We start from the raw sequence: 16,795 nt of genomic DNA on the forward strand, positions 1-16,795 counted from the left end.
TCACATCCAGAAGAGCATGAGGCCCAAACTCTGCTCAGTACATACAGTGGGCTTTCTGTTTATCATGTGATCCTCTCTGCTCTCCAGGTAACAATGCCACGTCCATAGTCAACTGTCTGCAGATACTGGGACAAAGCTTGGATGCCAGGTGAGAAAAGACACGAACTCACCTCTGTCACCTGTTTGCTGCATGTCGTTACAACAGGACATTTACATGGGATGATGTTTAGGGTAGTGTTGATGGAAACATAATACACATGTTGTCCTGTGGATTTACTGATGAACGATGGAAATCATTTCAGGATGTTTTGGAGAAATATCCATGAATAAAAGTAAAGGGATTAATAAATCTGTGCACAAAAATACAACCTAGTTCTTAAAAAAGCTGGGACGCTGTGCAAAATGTAAATAAAAACTGATTTTGATGATTTACAAATCATGTAAACCCATATCTAATAGAAAATAGAACAAAGACAACATATCAAATAATGATATTTGATATCATGACAAACATATCATGTTTATATATGGTTCCTTTTTTACATGGTTTGACCGGCATTTGTGGAACTGTGTTGACAGAAGATGGTTTTCACAAGTGTTCCTGAGCCCATGCAGTGATTTCCACTCCAGAATAGTGTGTTTTTAATGCAGTGCTGCCTGAGGGCCCGAAGATCACCACCATCCAATATTGGTTTCCAGCCTTGTCCCTTGTGTTCAGAGATTTCTCCAGATTCTCTGAATCTTTTAATGATATTATGAACCGTAGGTGATGAAATCCACTAATTCTTTGTAGTTTTACGTTGAGGAACATTATTCTTAGATTGTTGAACTATTTTCCCAAACAGTCTTTCACAGAGTGGTGAACCTCTCCCCATCTTCACTGCTGAGAGACTCTCTGGGATGCTCTTTTTATACCCAATCATGTTACTGACCTATTGCTAGTTTACCAAATTAGTTGTGAGATGTTCGACCAGGTGTTGTTGTTTTTTAGCATTGTACAACTTTTCTATTGTTTTTAAAGTCTAATCTTTGTATTTTCTTGCAGTGACATTTAAGTACAATTAGCTGAAAGACCAATTTTTTTTGTCATGATAATAATGTCAAACATAATCCATCAGGACAGTGATGAAGACAGGACTGGAGTCAGTGAAAGCAGCTCTGCGCTCACACTTCGACAGTGTGGCCGAGGATCTGGAGAAGACTCAAGAGAATCTGAAGCTCGGTCAGTTCACTCACAGCCGAGAGCAGCCGCGGGGCGTCACTCAGATCATCAACTACACCACCTTCGCCCTGCTGCCGGTCCTCTCCTCCCTGTTCGAGCACATTGGACAGAACATGTTTGGAGAAGACCTCATATGTGAGTACTGATACATTCAGTTTGTGTTTGATGTGGAGGATAATGACAGACTTTAAACATGGTTGTGTCTCTTGCTCCAGTGGATGATGTCCAGGTTTCCTGCTACAGAATCCTCAACAGCCTCTACTTTCTGGGAACCAACAAAAGCATCTATGTAGAGAGGTACAGTACATCCCATAGTACACATATCTTTAAAGGCCTCTCGTGAAGTTTTTATATAAACAAACACAATTTTATTTACATTTAGTGTTACTCACCAAGTAACCTCCTCTCCTCTCCTCTCCTCTCCTCTCCTCTCCTCTCCTCTCCTCTCCTCTCCTCTCCTCTCCTCTCCTCTCCTCTCCTCTCCTCTCCTCTCCTCTCCTCTCCTCTCCTCTCCTCTCCTCTCCTCTCCTCTCCTCTCCTCTCCTCTCCAGACAGCGTCCAGCATTAGGAAAGTGTTTAGCTGCCTTCGCAGCAGCCTTCCCTGTCGCCTTCCTGGAGCCTCACATCAACAAGTTTAACAGCTTCTCCATCTACAACAGCAAAGGAAGTAAAGACAGAGCAGGTACACAGTTTACATACATGAAGGGGGAGATGACACTGAGCTGTAGAAGTCCTCAGCTAATTCTACTCTCTGAGAATTACAACAACAATGTGTGCATATTTCAGTTATTTGTCATCCTGTTTCAAGTCCAGTTGTCTCGTCACCTCTCAGCTTTAGGTCTTCCCGGGCTGGTCGGGGAGGTTTGTCCTCTGATCCCAAACTTAGAGAAGTCTCTGGAGGAGATCATGGAGCTGGCAGAGTCGGGCATGAGATACACTCAGATGCCCCATGTCATGGAGGTAACTCACTCATAAACCTATCAACTGTGTTTTTGTTTTTAGTTGTACCAATGCTCATGTAGGTGAAGTTCTTTCAGTGGTTCTTGTCACCCTAAAATCATCTATTGTAGAAGTAGAAACTTATGGAGTCTTATGGGGTGATGTAGTGCACACAAATACTGATTAAAAACTAGACATGTAAAAGCCTTTGTTGGTTGAGCCCTGGTAGTGTCATATAGTGTTTGTTTCTGTGTAGGTTCCCCGTCGATGCTGCAAAGCTTCACTATGTGTTTGTTTTTTTTCTCTCTTTTTGTAGGTGGTGTTGCCGATGTTGTGCAGCTACATGTCGCACTGGTGGGAGTATGGACCAGAGAGCATCCCGGACCAGGCCGACAGCTGCTGCACAGCCGTGACCTCCGAACACATGAACACTCTGCTGGGAAACATTCTGAAGATCATCTACAACAACCTGGGAATCGATGAAGGCGCCTGGATGAAGAGGCTGGCTGGTAAACACAGATGCATGCTGCGTGTGAAGGAGAGATGGTGCATCTTTAAAGTTGTATCTCTGTTTCTTCTGCACAACGTGTGTTTATGATATCATGAACATATCATAACTGTACTCTGCTGTTGTCTTTATTCTTTTCATACTTGTTGCTTAAATTTGTGAATGTGGCTTCCTGGAGGAGGAGGGGTTTCCTTAACCGATTAATGAAACATTAAAATACATGTTTCCGACAGATCCCTAAATCTCTGTTTGAGCCTATTCTATACACAATTTATGTTTTTCAAATTTTCGTTTTACTTTTTAAAATGTACAGTTACTGTTGAGTTTTAGATACTAGAGTCTGCAGCCACCACGGAGGCTGGTTCTATTTTCAGATGTTCAGGCAAGCAGACCATCACAACTGTTTGTACTGAAGTTTTTGTACAGAGCTGTATGTATCCAGCCATCAGCAGCCATAAGACATACAAACGTATCGTACACAGCAAGTTCTGGTCTTGGGAATCAACTCTCTGTGAGTTTAAATCAACTCTATTTGAGACCAGCGAATATACTTTTAAGCAGTATTTAGGTGAAAGTAACTGTTTTCTAGGAGTTCGATTTTTATAGTTCGGAGTTTGAATGATATCCACATTTCATGGATCATTATGTCTTTACTGAAATGTTCAGAAACTGCATGTTTTAACAAAAGTAAATATAATTTCTGCCCATCACTTAGATTTAATTTAGTTGCTTTATTCTCAAAAGTTACGAATAAATAACTAAGGCATGCTGGGAAATGCTAATACGGCAACAAAGCTGTACAGTAAACACCCGTAGGAGTGTTGAGTCATGAAATTAATACTCCGATAAAGAGTTTCTCTGAACACAAACTATAGTCTACCTTAGAAAATGCACTCCCAAAATCAAAGTCTTTCACTGTTTTATTTAAGATCAAGATATTTCACTGCAGAAATTTGCTGTGTATACAAGTATGCGCACATTGTGTTTGAAATTCAATAGTTTTAACTCTGTCTGTCTTTGCTCCGTCAGTCTTCTCTCAGCCGATCATCAGCAAAGCCAAACCTCAGCTGTTAAAGACCCACTTCTTACCTCTGATGGAAAAACTCAAAAAAGTGAGCTGAATTTTTTTCTTTTTTACAGTGTACTAATGTGTGGGCACAAATCTGATATTTTCTGATATATTCTATACATACTAGCTTGAAATTGTTTTTTTTCTTCTTCATCCAGCATAACTTTAATGTTTTTAACTGAGACTTGATTACTGGTAAATGTATGGTTTGACACCTGTCTACTTAATGGATCATTGGCAAAAATCTTTCATAATTTGATATAATGAACTATATCAACAGTCATAAAAGTGATAATACCACTACAAAGGTTGAATCACATAGGAATGAAGCATAATAATATCACTGTGGCGTGCAGAAAGCAGCAGTGGTGCTGATGGATGAAGAACAGAGCCGGGCGGAGGGGAGGGGGGAGATGTCAGAGACGGAGCTGCTCATCATGGACCAGTTCACCGTACTGGTCCGAGACCTGTACGCCTTCTACCCGCTCCTCATACGATTCGTCGACTACAACAGGTACAGCGCTCCGACCGACTGCTCCCAACACTTCCTACATCACAATGAGTGGAGTGAATTACTAATAAATCATACAAATACATTGATAATGTAACATTAGAGGATGATGACATCATGCATGTCACTAACTGCTTTGAAACACCGACAGGGCCCGATGGCTGAAAGAGTCCAACCCAGACGCAGAAGAGCTTTTCCGAATGGTGGCTGAGGTTTTCATCTTCTGGTCCAAATCTCATGTAAGAAAATTACAGAGGAGGACGTAACGTTATAACATACTGCTGAAAATATCACAGCAAATATCCCACTAGACCAGAGTCTCCCTGAGTGCTGTCCACTGGTGTGCCTGGAGGACAGACCAACAGAACCAGACTTGGGCACATCATAGTTGATTTATTTTAAAATTTCAAACTTTTGAAATAACTACATTTTATGTGACATTTCCAAACAAATGCAAATGAAAACATGAAAACTCACAAATTGTTACTCAACACGAGTTTTCACCAGCTCAGCAGGCAAAAAAAGAAATGTGTATTGTTTCTTTAATAATTCATTAAACATGAAAATTAGAACATGAGCCAACATTAGAGAGGGGTCAAAGTGTTTAGAAGATTAGATTAGATTAGATTAGATTAGATTAGATTAGATTAGATTAGATTAGATTAGATTAGATTAGATTAGATTAGATTAGATTAGATTAGATTAGATTAGATTAGATTAGATTAGATTAGATTAGATTAGATTAGATTAGATTAGACTTTATTAATCCCACAGTGGGACATTTTTTAAAAGTCACTCAGAGTTCTTTTGTAACCTCAGACAGTCACACGTCCAGCTCTGAGTGATCTTTGTTGGTTGACCACGCAGGCGGAGGATAGCAGACATCTTCAATGATGAGCATTAACATTTTTAGACATATTTCTGCTGATATATAGAACATTCAAAAGGGTTTACAAACTTTCATGCACCACTTTTTTAATCACATTGCTAAGATAATTTTCTAATTCAGTATATTTTAAATTTATATTCTACTGTCTGAAGGGAGGTGCTGGCCCAGTATGGGCAAATCCAGGAGACAGAAAATACAGTTTAACATTATGACTGTGGATTGAAGTGAGTTATGTTTTCATCTGTCTGCAGAACTTCAAGAGAGAAGAGCAGAACTTTGTGGTGCAGAATGAGATCAACAACATGTCCTTCCTCATCACTGATACCAAGTGTAAGATGTCAAAGGTGAGGACACACACGAGGACGTTCATACCAATGGTTTTTTTTTTTTAAACAAAATGAACACTGATGAAAAAGATTGTTTTGAAAAGAATGAATCTAATCATACAGTAAGTCTAACATTGTATGAAATGTATTCATTTTCTTTTGGTGCTTGACTTTGCCTCAGGGAATAGTTTCCGACCAGGAGAGGAAGAAGATGAAGAGGAAGGGCGATCGATACTCCATGCAGACGAGTCTGATTGTCGCCACTCTAAAGCGTCTGCTGCCTGTCGGACTCAACATCTGTGCTCCAGGAGAACAGGAGCTCATCGCACTGGCCAAGAACCGCTTCACTCAGGTAGCAAAGCAGCACTCATCAAGTCAAACATGAGAAGAGAGGAGTCTTTTTCCTAATAAAAACAGACACACTTCAGGTTACAGGTCCAGTGTGTTAATAAATATATGCAAAAAATTAAGTATTGGCAATAAATATTGAAATATAAATATACATTCCTATTTTAAATCTAAACTATGAAATAAACAGTAATACATCTGTTATAACTTTGATAAAACATGTTTCAAACATATTTCTACATGTTTTTTATGTCACAAAGTATTTTATATATCATTCAATTCCGTATTAAATTAATGGATGTGCATTTTCTCTATCAACAGAAAGATACAGAGGATGAAGTTCGAGAGATCATCAGGAACAATTTGCACTTACAAGGGAAGGTAAGAAGTTTGTATCTTTTCTGTATGTATATTTGGAAGAAAACCCAAGATGATGTCGTAATCTAGATTTACTCTCCACAAAAAAAACCGTTATAGACACTTGTTTGGCTGTTGACATTCCCATCTTTTCTATGTTGAATATAGTTTGCAGTTATGTGTATTTGACCGCAGTATTCATCGAGGTGCTCAAACACTCTTTCGTCTGTGTATCTCATACAGCTGGAGGATCCGGCTATTCGCTGGCAGATGGCTCTGTACAGAGACCTCCCGAACCACTACGAGGATACTTCTGATCCAGAAAAGACCGTGGAGAGAGTCCTGGACATCGCTCACGTCCTCTTCCACCTGGACCAGGTCCGTATCATCATGAGTTGAAGTCATTTCTGCTGCTCTTCTGTAACCAGTCGTCCCAGAAGTGTGGACGAGGTGATGGTGAGCAACATCAGCTGGAAGTCTTCTGTACTGAGTGGTTCAGTTTGTGTCTGTAGGTGGAGCATCCTCAGCGCAGTAAGAAGGCTGTGTGGCACAAACTTCTGTCCAAACAGAGGAAGCGAGCTGTGGTCGCGTGCTTCAGGATGGCGCCGCTCTACAACCTGCCCAGGTCAGTTCTGCTCTCACATCTACAGACATCTGAGGAGACAAACTGTGGAGTCCAAAAGTCAGAGAAATCCCATCATATTTTCATGTAAACCTGGAAATCAGAAAGGCTGCAGAAATTCAGAAAAATGTCAAATGAAGAGGAAATATTTCAGTATTAATATATGTGAAATATTGTGAGTAATATCGATTCGGCACTATTTCTAGATCAACAATCAAACTGAAGGATGTTTGTGGCATTTACATTGTTCAGACGAGGATTTGATTTAATCATCAGAGGCTTGTTCAAGTAAATCAGCCAACAGCCAGTGTTCACCAGTTATTTATATGAATGTGTGACCTCAAACACACCTCTAAGCATGCCAGCTCAAATGTATTCACTCGTGGTCTCAGTACTGTGTACCTGATATATGTTGTAAAGAACAACATAAATATAATATTTCAGTTATTATTCATACTTGTATCTCCCTCAAACTAGGCACCGGGCTGTCAACCTGTTCCTGCAGGGCTATGAGAAGTCCTGGATTGAAGCAGAGGAGCACTACTTCGAAGATAAACTCATAGAGGACCTCGCTGTAAGTTTATTTCAGTCGGTAAAACAAGTGGAATGATTTATTATTTATGGAATATTTTGACCCCTGACATTATTTTTACTTTGAAGAAAAAATGGTTTTTAGACTTAATATGAGACCATTTTTTTCAGTGAGTCTTCTCAGCTTGTGAATGTGTGTTTGTTTCAGAAACCAGGTGAACAGGAGCCATCTGAGGAGGAGGAGGGAGTCAAACACATTGATCCCCTGCATCAGCTCATTCAGCTGTTTAGCAGAACAGCCCTCACAGAGAAATGGTAGGTTCTCATACAAATGTGTAAGAAACTACCTACCATCCTACCTTTCTACCTACCTACCTTTCTACCTACCTACCTACCTACCTACCTACCTACCTACCTTCCTACCTACTTACATACTGCCCTACCTACCTACTGTCCTACCTAGATACTGTACTACCTACCTACCATCCTACCTTTCTACCTACCTACCTTCCTACCTTCCTACCTACCTACCTACCTACCTACCTACCTACCTACCTACCTACCTACCTACCTACCTACCTACCTACCTACCTTCCTACCTACTTACATACTGTCCTACCTACCATCCTACCTTCCTACCTACCTACTTACATACTGTCCTACCTACCTACTGTCCTACCTAGATACTGTACTACCTACCTACCTACCTACCTACCTACCTACCTACCTACCTACCTACCTACCTACCTACCTTTCTACCTACCAACACACTGTCCTACCTACCGTTCTACATACCTACCTATATACTGTCCTACCATCCTACCTACCTACCTACTTACCTAATCTATCCTAAATTCAGGGTGTTAAGAATTTGTATCTTTGTAAATGGGAGGTATTTGAGGAAACAATTCAGATGCCATCTATTTCAAATTAAACCTACAGTAAAATAAAGTTAGCAAAGAATGTGCAACAGAAAATACCAGCAGGAAGTGGTAGGACAAACATTTTAGATGTTTCTAAAATGTCAGTCCTGCAATAAAACATTCTGCTCAATCCAGCTAAAATAATTAGTTCAGTCCTCAGTGTGGTCAGTCAAATTGTGCTAATGTGTGTGGATATATTTCCTTTTACAGTAAACTGGATGAGGACAATCTCTACATGGCCTATGCTGACATCATGGCTAAGGTAGGATAATTCTGCCTTTATAATATTCCTTTTTGCAACACATCCTTCATGAGAGCAGCACATCAGGGTACTTTGGCTTTGCGTCATTGTGACAACAGAGTTATGATGTATTCCTGCTCTCATTTATCCATCTGCTCTCCCCTTTATTTTCATCACTCTTCTTTTCCACAGAGTTGCCATGACGAAGAGGATGAAGATGGAGAAGAAGTGAAGAGTTTCGAAGTAGGTGATCCATCATTCTGTGTCTGACACCTCTCCAATGTGACGTTAGCCACAGACAGGTGTGCTGCTGCCTGTTAAAATGTGCTGTGTTTCAAACAAACAGGAGAAGGAGATGGAGAAGCAGAAGCTGCTGTATCAGCAGGCTCGGCTGCATGACCGCGGAGCTGCAGAAATGGTGCTTCAAACCATCAGTGCCAGCAAAGGTAGGTCACACTCTGTTAAAGCCAGTACTTTAACTATCAGTTTATTCAATGGGATGAAAAGTTCCCTCACTGTTCTCACTTTTATTTTCATTTATCCCAAATTTGGGACGTGGGTATTAACCCAATGAAAACTATGAACTGTTCAAATTTTGATTGACACCTGATACAAATGCATATTTTACAGGATAACTAATATTAATAATGACTAATCAGGGTCAATGTGAATGATTCAATTCATTCATACTGGCATATTGATTCTGTCTACAATCTGTTAATCTTCATCTTAATTGTTTTCCTTTTATGAAACAAAAATCAGGAAATGTATTATTTTATATAAGACATGGCTATTGTTTTAACATCCATGTTTGTAACATTTTAAAAATGTATAAAGAGCTGTTTTTCCATGTTTGAAAAATTAATATTTCAGTTCCTGTTACTAGAAAATGCAAAGAAATTGGGTGATTTTAAAATATTTCTGTTCAAAGAACTGCAGTTTTTCTCCCCACTTTTTTTCAATTGAAGAAGAAACATTTTTCATTTAGCCTTGTCTTGTGTGAGAGTACTGACTAAGTTTTAAAAATGTAATGATCCTTGGTTGGAACAGAAAGAGACTGCTCTGAAGTAAATAAAGGGAGATCGAGTTGTACTCTGTGTCCTCTCATGCAGGTGAGATGGGCCCCATGGTGGCATCGACCCTGAAGCTGGGCATCGCTATTCTCAATGGAGGAAACTCCACTGTACAGCAGGTAATCTTCAGATACTTCTATTTATCTTATGTAAATGGACAGGTGGATAATACCTTTATAACTACTTGCATTGTATTTAAAAAGCTGTGTATTTGTTTGTATATGGACATCATTTTGATCTTCAGCATTTTGTCTATAAATAATACAATACATATAAAGCATAATGCAAACAGAATAACAGGAACATGTGTGTATATCCAAGTCTTCCTTTCAAGTGTATGTTGAGACCCTGTCAGAGAGGTTGTTTCATCTCGATGAGAGATATCGTATCGTTGTTTTAGATACTGACTGATTGATTGTTTGATTGATTGATGATTAATACTCGGGGAAATTTCAGTGTTGTCTCATCAGTTCACATAAAACCCAGAACACACATAACTTACATGCATTTTAATTTACACACAACAGACAACAAGGTAGGTGAAAATGAAACATTATATTTACTGTTGCAACAGGATGCTTCTTGTTTCAACTTCAAAATTCTTGTTTTAAATCTCGAACTCGGTGTAAAACAGAACTCAGCTTTACCATTGAGCTCCACTGTCTTTCTTTGATAGAAAATGTTGGATTATCTGAAAGACAAGAAGGATGTGGGCTTCTTCCAGAGTCTGGCTGGTCTCATGCAGTCATGCAGGTAACTCTACAACGTCTTTCTGTTTTAGGACTGAAGCATGTTTACTTGTCCTCGTAGCGCAGCTGGTTTTGGTTAACGGGCTCGGAGTTTGGAGACACTCCAAGAGAAATCTGTTCAAGTATTTTTTAGCACAAAAAGTTACATTTTACTTGCACACCTTTCGGTCTGTAATGAGAGAACGAATCATACTGTTAAAACTTTATCAGTTTCTTCATCTCTATCTCAGTTGAATTGCTTCAAAGCAGGACTTTATTCAGGTTCTGAAAAGCATGGCAGACCAGCTCCTTATGTAGATATGAAGGGATCATTCTAAGGTAACAAAAAAATCCACAATGATTCATAGTTTCAGATGATTATACACTCATGAAAATTTAATTGTCAATATCATATTTTATTTCTGCCAATAAATCCCCCAAAATTTGCACTCTGGACCTTGAAATACAAGTTATTTAACATTTAGCTGAGAATGCAGCTGAAGTTCTTCCATGATTTTTATGCGATATGTTCCTCTGGACAGAGACATCTACAGGCCGAGGTTGCAAGGGGAGGAGGGTCAGTGAGTAATGATGCATTTGTCTTTGTTTTAGTGTTTTGGATCTAAATGCATTTGAGAGGCAGAACAAAGCAGAAGGACTTGGAATGGTGACAGAGGAGGGATCAGGTAAGCCTCACCATGTTTACATCTTTGCATTTCTTATTAAATGGTTGTGAAGATAGAAAAGAACGCTCACTGAAAATCTCTTTCGCTGAGTTTGGACATTGGTGGACTAATCTTGACGTTCTCCAGGTGCATATTCCATTTAATCCTTTCTATAAGATTTATTAGCATGAGAGTGCTCTCCAGCACTGATGACATTGAAGAAAGTGACCATTACAATAGTGCTGGAAGTAATATTCTCTTTGGTGTCACATCTTGTTTGTTATTCTTTACATGTGAAGATTGTTTTTTCCACATCCAGTCATCATTCTGTATTTTGTTTTGCCCCATTTATCCTGACATCACTTTGATTGAGCATTTTGTTGAGTTTGAATTAGGTTGTAATGCAGTATTACGTGAAGTGAATGTGCTCATGCTTGTTACATCGTCTATACGTAAACATGAGAAAAAAAACTCCGTTAACACTTTCCAAAACTCAAATCAGTTCATGCAAACAACCTAGAACACTGTATTCTCCTGTTTGTTTTACTCTTTTAATAGAATTTAAAATACAGTAATAATTTACTGTCTACTGGGGGTGAGGTAATGACTGATGCATCATAAAGTTATTATTGTGTTATAATAGGTGCAGCAATTACAATATTTTACACATTTCTACCTTATTTTTAAGTTGGTTTTAAGCATTTGGGGATTTTTTTTTTTTTTTTTGTAAATGGCTGTATTTGATATGCTCCAGTAAATTACATTACTCACTTGTTTTCACCTCACGTGTACATGAATATTTTATTTTACCATACTCACAGAACATATGGGGTCAGTAAAAGTGTCCTTAAAACAAACCAGTCATCATGATTCGAAGACACGATGCTCATTAGTAAAGCAGCTTCCATGGATGTTTAATCTAACACTTAAAATTACCACACAGTGTGTGCTTTATGTTACAAAGTACCTCAAGACTCAGGGAGAGTTTTTCATTCTGTCACAATATGTTACATTAAGTTTCCAATAACTGTCGTATTTGCGCTGATCTACTAAAAATAGGCTGATTTGCTTCCTAATATGGTGCATATGTAACAGACAGCTGCTGATTGTACACACAGGATTACTGCATGGCTGTGCACTAATCACTAACTACACTTTGTTCTAAATTGTTATTTATAAAAAGTTATGTTTCAGATGGATCTGAGTTGGTTGTCAGTGCTTGTTTTATTGCACATTTCCTTCGAGATAACTCCAATCAGTCTCACACAGGACTGCTAATTAGTTTCCCAGGTGATCTAAATTAAAGGGAAACCTGCTTAAACAGATTGTTCCACATTGTTAAATTCTCTAGCAACATAGGAAATATCTTTTAGCTTCTAGATTAAAAGTACAAACTATTACAAAATCTGTCAATAGTCATGACAACTATTCATATTTTGAGAGAGATTATTTTAATTGTGAAAAGATGTCAGTGACTGATGATTGAGGCTCATTAAAGAAAGTTTACCTGCAACAAATTATCATTTTGTCATTTTAAAGCTCATTGTGAGGTGTTTATACAACCGTGTAAACAAAAAAGCGGGGCGCTGTGTAAAATGTAAATAAACAGAATATATTGACTTGTAAATCATGTAAACTCATATTTAGAGGCAAAAAAAAGACTGAAAAAGTTGTGTGATGGTAATCTGGTGGAACATTTTACAACTAATTATGTTAACAGATCAGTAACACGATTGAGTATAAAAAGAACATCCCAGAGAGGCAGAGTCTCTCAGCAGTGAAGATGGGGAGAGGTTCACCACTGTGTGAAAGGCTGTTTGGGAAAATAGTTCAACAATCTAAGAATAATGTTCCTCAACGTAAAACTACAAAGAATTAGTGGATTTCATCGTCTACGGTTCATAATATCATTAAAAGATTCAGAGAGTCTGGAAAAATCTCTGTTCGTAAGTGACAAGAAAGAAAACCAATATTGAATGACGTGATTTTCAGGCCCTCAGGCAGCAATACTTTAAAAACAATCACAATTCTGTATTGGAAATCACTGCATGGGCTCAGAAACACTTCTGAAAACCATGTCTGTGAACACAGTTCATGGCTCTGTATTAGAAGAGTCCGGGTGATAAACTGGCCTTCTGCAGTCCAGACCTGTCACACCTTTAAAATATTTGGTATATCATGAAATGGAAAATACGACAAAGGAGACCCTGAACTGTTGAGCAGCTGAAATCCTATATCAGGCAAGAATGGGACATTTCCCTTTCAAAACTCCACAAACTGGTCTCCCCAGTTCCCAGATGTTTGCAGAGTTTTGTTAAAAGAAGAGGTGATGCAACACAGTGGTAAACACACAACTTTTTTAAAACGTGTTGCTGACATCAAATTCAAAATGAGCATATTTTTCATAAAACTAACACTTCTTAGTTTCAACATTTGATGTGTTGTATTTGGTCTATCTGCAAATACATTTGGCTTTATATAATTTGCAAATCATTGCATTCAGTTTTTTTTGTACATTTTACACAGGATTGTACAATTAAATGGTTTTTTTTTTTACTGAACTAACTTGTTGTTCAAAAGGAGCTATTTTTCCCATCCTTGTGTAAGCACAGTGGAAAAAAAGCCTTTCTAAAACAGCATTACTGCACCTATTATAACATTAAGTCATATTATTAACTACAACTGATGCTGTTGCTTTTCTTCTCATAATTTCCCCATTATTATCTTGTCAGTCCAAAGTACTTAATAATTCGCTTTTGAAAAGGCCCCATTGACAAAATGGGTTCACCATGGATACACAGCAAAGGTCAAATAAGAAAAAGAAAGAGAAAAGGTCTTGTTGTTACTTTTTTTCTTTTTCAGCTGTACAATTTTTCTGTCAACGCATCATTTTCCTCATGTTGACCAAACAAAACTCTGAATTTTTAAAGCTCTTTTCCCTATATGTAATCTTTTTCTTTGTTTCTTTCTTTGTTTCTTACTTTCTTTCTCTCTTTCTTTCTTCCCCCTGTATTCCTTTTCTCATTTTGTTTTACTGCACTTTCTTCCCTTCCTCAGTCATCACTCATGAGCGTGGTAATTATGCCTTCTGCCATTTTTCTTGTGTGTTGGTTGGTCTCTCTCTCTCTCTCTCTCTCTCTCTCTCTCTCTCTCTCTCACCACGGTTGGTTAGCTGTTGTGTCAGTTCTGTCCAGGTCCTGAGTGTAGACCTTCAAACCTTGTCCTTTACCTGCTCTGTGCTTGAAGCTACTTTTATGCCTCACCCTCACCGAATCCTTCTTTTCTTTTTAGTAGAGGCCAATTTGACCTCACTCCGTGGTTGGTGCTGTAGTTGATCTTTTTAGAATGTGTAAAGTTTCAGTTCACTTCTGAATTTTGATTTGAAATATTTCACATCATTTTCTGCCACAATAAGCAAAGTGATAATGATATGACTTGTTTTGGAATATACCTTGCAGGTTTAAAAACAAATCTAGACATGTCCAGGCAAAAGTGGTGGATGTTTAGCTACCTTGCCACTACCTGCAGCCTAAAACAACCTACGTATGCTTCCCCCTCAGGATTTGTACGGTATCTGGCACAGTCTGTATATTACTAACATGAGTATTGACGTTGCCCCACCCTCATCCGCCACCCACACCCCCACCCCCACCAGTCTTACAATCAACCTCGAGTCAGCTGGTTGTTTTGTCTCAGTAATGGAGATGGTTATTGTGCTGGCTGTTATCTGTTGTGAAGTGTACAATCCCCTCTGTGTTCTCAGCCACTATCTCTGTCTCTTTCTGACTCACTCTTTTAGGGCTGCAATGAATACAGAAAATACGCCCAACTAAATACCAAACAAAATATTGGAGATAAATCCCTGTAAAGTTGCACTTGTCACCATTTTATAATAATAATAATGACAATAATAATAATAATAATAATGCATCAAAGTAAAGTAGTATGGAGAGTGAAGTGAAACCCACAGAGTTATTATGAACTCGACTTCAGATTGATGAATAGACCGATAGAAAGATCACTTTTTTGTTTTTATGGTTTTACTGTCTGCAGCTTTACTGTTTAGTCTGAGTTGAAATGATCTCATTCCACCAGCAGCAGACAGCTGTTCTTCCTTCAAAATCTCTGATAAGGCCACTGTTCTCTACCTGCTCAGCAGCAAACACCAGACACACACAGCTAAAGAAAAGGTGGTGAACGTAGTGGAGCTTTCTTGGGAGTCGGTGAAGACCAAAGACGGATCTAAAAGTTGTGTAAATATTGGATTTACTGTAGATTGTAGGAGACATCCGGTGGAAACAGTTGGACACAACTCTAACTGAATGGTACTTCTGCTCAATGTTGCCAGTGATGTATTTACAGTTTATTCCCTTCTCTTCAGGTGACCCAAAAAAAAAAAAATCTGTTTTTTATAAATGGCCTCTCTTGTCTGCAGAAAGAATGTCCAAGAATGAATACACTGCACACACATTTGCCACCCGGCAAAAACTATGCAGACTAATAAACAGGTCCTACAATAAATTAAGTTCCAGTTTTTGATGATACTATTTTAGAGAGGCGTTCATTCAGCTGTTCATTAAAGATTGTATTTTGTTTTCTACTGTATTATATAGAGAGGTGTTGTAGTCGACCTTCTCTGACATTAGATAGACAAAATAATGTGACTCATTAATTCAGATGTTACATTAGGACTGAAGACAAAATAGATTAGGATTCGTACAAAAATATATTTATATTGTTTTTAAGGACAATGTCTGCTCAAAAATAGTATTGTCAATTAAACTTGATTTATCAAAGTATGTAATATGTAGATATATCAGCAAAAAACAACAAACAAAAACAAAAGCAGTCGTTGCAGCCCTGCTCGTTTCTTACCGCTTACTGTTTCCATCTGTTCTGTTCGGTCAACCTCTTCCTTTTTTTCTCAGTAAGTGTCGCACTTGGGACTTTAGAGTGGCTGTTTCTGACCACGCTGCTGTGCAGGTGGAGGGTGAACGTAGATCCTTCTCTCCTCGCTTCCACCTTTGATCCTCTCTCCTTTTCTTTGTTTACTGGCTGAGCTTTGTTCTGTTGTCACTGTAGTTGTCTTTCGTACATGAAAAAACTTAATTTGAATAACGTGTCCTTTGTTTTGTTTTTCTGATTTTACGATTTGACTTATTTCACCCCAGTATTGTGTTGTGAACTCATGATTTGGTTTCCCTGTAGTCATCCATTTTACCGTGTATCTCTGTAAATTGTAGTTTTTTTAATGGATTAGAGTTTTTTTTTAATCTCTATCTTTTCTCTTCTTTAGAGTTAGTTTATACATTTTTAAATAAAAAATATAATTGTAATCCTTTGACACATCTATAGACAAAGACTTACTTGTTGAGATATTAGGAGTGAAAAGTTAATATGGTCAAATCATTTTTTTTCAACTGTGAAAAATGTTTTCCCCTCATCTGGTTTATGACTGTGTTTGGAAACAGACTGAAAGTGCCTTTACATAGTGACTGAATAGTATTGTCAGCATCTTCTTACACAAATGATGTGTCATCGAAAGAACATAAAACATATATTTTTCTACAAAATACAGAGTTAGAATACTCACTGATATTTATAATTCTTAGAAAGAGAAATAGGAACAATCAAAGCTGAAATCTGTCGGGGTTTTGAATAGATTTCTAAATTCACCCACTGGAACCAAAATATCAAGCTTCAAAGTCCATTGCTATTTACTCCATGTGTGTCCTTCTCAGATGTCTCTTAATTCAAGGACCCTGCAGCTCTGAACAGTCCTGTGTTATGTCCTGGAACTCTCCAGCCAATGAGTGGTGTCAAATATAGGGGCAATTATTGGA

General features: G+C 38.2%; 1 protein-coding gene across 1 annotated transcript in view; it reads left to right on the forward strand.

Annotated features, from left to right (window-relative positions):
* The window catches only part of ryr2a (ryanodine receptor 2a (cardiac)), a 180,097-nt gene that overhangs the window by 131,721 nt on the left and 31,581 nt on the right, over positions 1-16,795 (forward strand). The window contains exons 67-89 of the mRNA XM_069708820.1: positions 88-148; positions 1,119-1,357; positions 1,438-1,519; positions 1,774-1,904; positions 2,055-2,182; positions 2,478-2,670; positions 3,699-3,781; positions 4,095-4,252; positions 4,401-4,488; positions 5,390-5,482; positions 5,646-5,816; positions 6,134-6,193; positions 6,413-6,547; positions 6,682-6,794; positions 7,269-7,365; positions 7,531-7,637; positions 8,456-8,507; positions 8,679-8,729; positions 8,833-8,932; positions 9,599-9,678; positions 10,236-10,312; positions 10,900-10,973; positions 14,010-14,027. Coding sequence (XP_069564921.1) covers positions 88-148; positions 1,119-1,357; positions 1,438-1,519; positions 1,774-1,904; positions 2,055-2,182; positions 2,478-2,670; positions 3,699-3,781; positions 4,095-4,252; positions 4,401-4,488; positions 5,390-5,482; positions 5,646-5,816; positions 6,134-6,193; positions 6,413-6,547; positions 6,682-6,794; positions 7,269-7,365; positions 7,531-7,637; positions 8,456-8,507; positions 8,679-8,729; positions 8,833-8,932; positions 9,599-9,678; positions 10,236-10,312; positions 10,900-10,973; positions 14,010-14,027 — 2,391 coding nt within the window. The remainder of the gene's footprint in view (positions 1-87; positions 149-1,118; positions 1,358-1,437; positions 1,520-1,773; positions 1,905-2,054; positions 2,183-2,477; positions 2,671-3,698; positions 3,782-4,094; positions 4,253-4,400; positions 4,489-5,389; positions 5,483-5,645; positions 5,817-6,133; positions 6,194-6,412; positions 6,548-6,681; positions 6,795-7,268; positions 7,366-7,530; positions 7,638-8,455; positions 8,508-8,678; positions 8,730-8,832; positions 8,933-9,598; positions 9,679-10,235; positions 10,313-10,899; positions 10,974-14,009; positions 14,028-16,795) is intronic.

Source organism: Brachyistius frenatus, unplaced genomic scaffold (genome assembly GCF_029030835.1).
Source record: "Brachyistius frenatus isolate BFR_SWC_R1_liver_20210118 unplaced genomic scaffold, ASM2903083v1 Contig_78, whole genome shotgun sequence".
Classification (NCBI taxonomy): domain Eukaryota; kingdom Metazoa; phylum Chordata; class Actinopteri; family Embiotocidae; genus Brachyistius; species Brachyistius frenatus.